Genomic DNA, 4,335 nt, shown 5'->3' on the forward strand with positions numbered 1-4,335 from the left:
AGGGTGTCAATAGTGGCCTTCTGGACAGCAGTCAGGTCGGCAGTCTTACCCATGATTGGGGTTTTGAGTGATGAACCAGGCTGGGAGTTTTAAAGGCCTCAGGAATCTTTTGCAGGTGTTTAGAGTTAACTCGTTGATTCAGATGATTAGGTTCATAGCTCGTTTAGAGACCCTTTTAATGATATGCTAATTTTGTGAGATAGGAATTTTGGGTTTTCATGAGCTGTATGCCAAAATCATCCGTATTAAGACAATAAAAGACCTGAAATATTTCAGTTAGTGTGCAATGAATCTAAAATATATGAATGTTAAAGTTTCATCATGACATTATGGAAAATAATGAACTTTATCACAATATGCTAATATTTTGAGAAGGACCTGTATTCTCTGAAAGAAAAACTCAATTTTTAAAGTCTTACCAAACCAAAAGGAAACTCATTCAACATTAAGACTTTTACATATAAAACTTTATTACAGCCGATCCAATATTCAGCAATGACCTTAACCTGAAGAGGAGTCTGGATTAAATGTCACATCTCACTCATGTGTCTCATGTTCTTCAACTGTAATAAATACATTACTGACAAACTTTCTATATATATAATGAGAATTAGCAACAGGAAAGGTTTAAAAGCATCACTGAAGAGAGGTTCGTCCATCATATTCAGTCCCAGGAGAAGTCAGAATGGAATTGTTCATATAATCATGAAGCAGACAGCCAATAAAAAGGTCAAGAGTCAGTTCAATCCATTGGCTATTCTGTTATTGTTCTTGAAAAGCTCCTGGAAAAAACAAAAAAAGGAGTCCTCACTGAGTTCTGACTCTTTCAGACCATGTCCACCAGTTTGAATTTGCCCTCCTGCTTCACTGGCAGAACGCTGATGAAGGTCTTGTAGAGCACGGCTCCTTTGGGAAGCTTGGTGATGACGCGGGTCACCTCAGGGCTTCGGGGTGGTGGGATGTAGACCTCCTTGGTGAACCTGACAAAGCCGTCCTCCAGCGCATAGAGGGTACTGTTGGTTCCCATGCCCACCTGCAGGACGAGGCAGGAGGATTGGAAAAAACCTAGGAAACATCAAACCTGCCAACTGGTTGTCATTACAAGGTGTAAACAGGCTACTTATGGAAACTAGAATATGGTTAGTCTTAATCGGGACAAGAGCCTCTGGTGTTGTTCACAAAACAACATTTTTTTTCTAAACCTGTTTTTGTGTGAAACACTATATATTGCAAATATGTCACCATTGCAATATCCATGTGAGCAATATTCATATTGTAAAACACTATTTGGAGTGCAATAACTGTTGACAAATATTTGCCAAGTATTATGAACTTGCATTTTACATGCCAATTTAATATTTTACCATTTAGACAACGTATATGGAGGGTATTTTCTGTGCAAATGTCCACAAATGTTGCGAAAGGTGAACTCCTCAACTGGCCTTCGTTGTTTTCTCTCAAGCTGGATTAGCATTAAAATGTCAACATCCCTGGGTAGAAAAATTTAATAAAATAAAAAAAAAAAAGGTGACTCACATGTGCTCCGGGGTGATACCTCATCTTCCTCTGTGTTGCAAGGATGTTCCCAGCATGGACAAAATGGCCTTATGAACAGAAGAGGAAAATAATTACATTCCTCATGACAGCAGGTCATTTCAGTGCTTCCAGAATCCTCCCAACAGGACGTACACAACGTAACATTCATAGCATACATATGGAGCACAGCGGGATCCTGTGATTTCTGCTGTCAGACAAGAACTGTTGGAAATGCAGAGCTCAGCAAAGAAAATGGAATCCACACGTGGAAGTGATCAAACGAATCTGGGTTTTGTTCACCAATCCAAGCTTTTCAACTTTAACGATGTCATTATTTATTTTAAGATTGTTTCAGCACTAGTGGCTTTTATTTAACTGGAAAGAGAAGGAAAAGACATGCAGCAAATGGCCCAAAACTGGGAATTGAACCCAGGAAAACAGCATGGAGGACTATAGCCTCTGCAGAAGAAAGAAAAACAAAATAGAAAAGTATTCTATTGGGCCCAAAAACAAACTATAGTACCAAAACTACCCAGACCCTCATCCGAATTATTGAATTAGGTTTTTGAATTATTTTGGAGACACGTATAAAATCCAGCACCTAGGCATGGACACTGCTTCTAAAGACATTTATGGAAGAATGGGTGGCCATCAGGAAATTTCAGCAGGGTATCATTATAGGATGCCATGTGTGCAATAATTCCAGTGGATAAATTCGCTCATCATTAAATAAAATATTGCACAGCTGGAAGTTAGTGGAATTATAACAAACTGGAAACCAGTGCAAAATCACAGATGCCAAGGGGATAGTGAGGTTCATAGGCGACCAATACATAGACAACTTCATGGGATGGGTTTCCATGGGCAAGCAGCTTCATCCAAGCTATACATCAAATGCAGTGGTTCAAGGCCCAGCTGCCAGTTGGCTCTACTGAGGTGGTAATGTGTTCTCTCGAGTGATGAACCTTGCGTCTCTGCCTGGGTCTGGCAGTTTCCAGGAGAACAGCACTTGCCTGACCCCACTGTGTAAAATTTGGTGCAGAGGAGATTGTGGTGTGGGGCTGTTTTTCAGCAGTTGAGGTTGGTTCCTTAGTTCCACTGAAAGGAACTTCATATGTTTAAGCATACCCAGATTTCTCCCAGCTTTGTGGGAACAGTTTGGAAAAGGCCCCTTCCTGTTTCAACGTGAATGTGCAGCAGTACACAAAGTAAGTCCTACAAAGACAGATGCGCGGGTTTGATGTGGAAAAACTTGACTGCCCTGTGCAGAAACGGGCCTTAAGCTTATCAAACAACTTTGGGACGGACTGGAGCAGAGACTGCGAGTCAGTGCTTCTCCTCCAACAGTAATGTCTGACCTTACAAATGTGCTTCTGGAATAATGATCAAAAATCCCCATGAATCCCCTCTTAAACCTTGTGGAAAGCCTTTACAGAACAGGAGAGACTGGTATAGCTGCAAAGGTTATGCTAACTTCCTACTGAACCCTATGGATGAAGAATGGGACATCACTGGTGTGTGTAAAAGCAAGAGATGTGATATATAGTGTAGCTGAACTATATCTGCGGTTGGACAGAAAAGGCCCTTTAAAAAAAGGGGTAAATATTACCATCCTGTTTCTTGAAGCCAAACCTCCGGCCAGGGCTCTTCCCTCCGAGGTTTTTGGAGCTGCCTCCGGCCTTCTTAGATGCAAACCTCAACGAATCCAGCAGGCAGGGCTGACTAGAAACCAGCAGACCTAAAACCAACAAGACAGATGTGTTTCTGGAAGGTTACATGCTGCAAACACTCCCAGTAAAGCTAACTAGCTAGTTTAACTGTGCTTATAAATGCAAACATAACAGCAACGAACGGACACTGAACAGCCCCTAAATAATGTTCGCGTTTGGTTCTGATAAAACCCGTCCAAGCTCTTATAATTCACATTTAGTTGATTCATACCTGCTCTGGACTTCAGCATCAAGGACGCCAGCGCCGCCATTTTGAACGATGTCACCAATACGCAATGTCCGACGCGTCATTTCCGAATCCTGCTGTTGCGTTCAGGGTCATTTCACAGCATAAGATAAACTGCGAAACGTTTAAACAAATTTAAAAATAATCTTGAACGTATTTTAACAGTGATGGACCACTTAAAGGACAGAACTGGGTTATTTTCTTATTCAGTATGAAGACAGCAAGATATCAATAGTACCAGAAGAGAAGGTTTCAGTATAAGAGAGCTCTGATTACCATACCCCATAAAGCTGGTTTGTGCATCAACAAATGTTGGTACAGGAGCTTGAGAGAGGAGAGCGGAAATCAAAGCAGTGTCCAGATGCTCTGATGTAAGCCTAATGTTAATACTATTACATTCATTTTATTATGTCAACCCGAGATAAAAAAAAACAAAAACAAAATATTTTTAAAAAAATATTATACCAATTGGTATAATTTTATTTGCATACAATTATTACATAAAATTATTATTGTTACTTTTTTTCTATTCTTTGTGTGCATGTGCACATTATTAATTCTAATTATTAACAGTAGTGTAACTGTTGATGCATTCTCAGCACTTCACATCTGCACATTCTGTTCATTAATCAGCAAATTATCTTCGACATGAACATTATATATTATTTTTGACAAACTTTCAATAAATCATTGAAATAATAACTGTTTAAATTCTGCTGTCAGTTCCTCTACTTCTTATTCTGTTGTCAAGTGGACTGCTACGTTTAGTATGGAAATTGTTTTATATTTCATTCTATAGACACTATTCAAATTTTTACATTTGAATTTAATCCTACTTAATTT

At 39.4% G+C, this 4,335-nt stretch overlaps 1 protein-coding gene across 1 annotated transcript; it reads right to left on the reverse strand.

Annotated features, from left to right (window-relative positions):
* Positions 1-445: 445 nt before the first annotated feature.
* On the reverse strand, positions 446-3,590 carry mrpl27 (mitochondrial ribosomal protein L27). The gene is made up of 4 exons (XM_047377320.1): positions 3,478-3,590; positions 3,146-3,274; positions 1,537-1,604; positions 446-1,033 (listed from the first exon to the last, which is right to left on the reverse strand). Exons 1-4 carry the CDS (start codon positions 3,515-3,517, stop codon positions 827-829), a joined length of 444 nt encoding a protein of 147 aa, XP_047233276.1. The 5' UTR covers positions 3,518-3,590; the 3' UTR covers positions 446-826.
* Positions 3,591-4,335: the final 745 nt, after the last annotated feature.

Source organism: Girardinichthys multiradiatus, chromosome 10 (genome assembly GCF_021462225.1).
Source record: "Girardinichthys multiradiatus isolate DD_20200921_A chromosome 10, DD_fGirMul_XY1, whole genome shotgun sequence".
NCBI classification, from domain to species: domain Eukaryota; kingdom Metazoa; phylum Chordata; class Actinopteri; order Cyprinodontiformes; family Goodeidae; genus Girardinichthys; species Girardinichthys multiradiatus.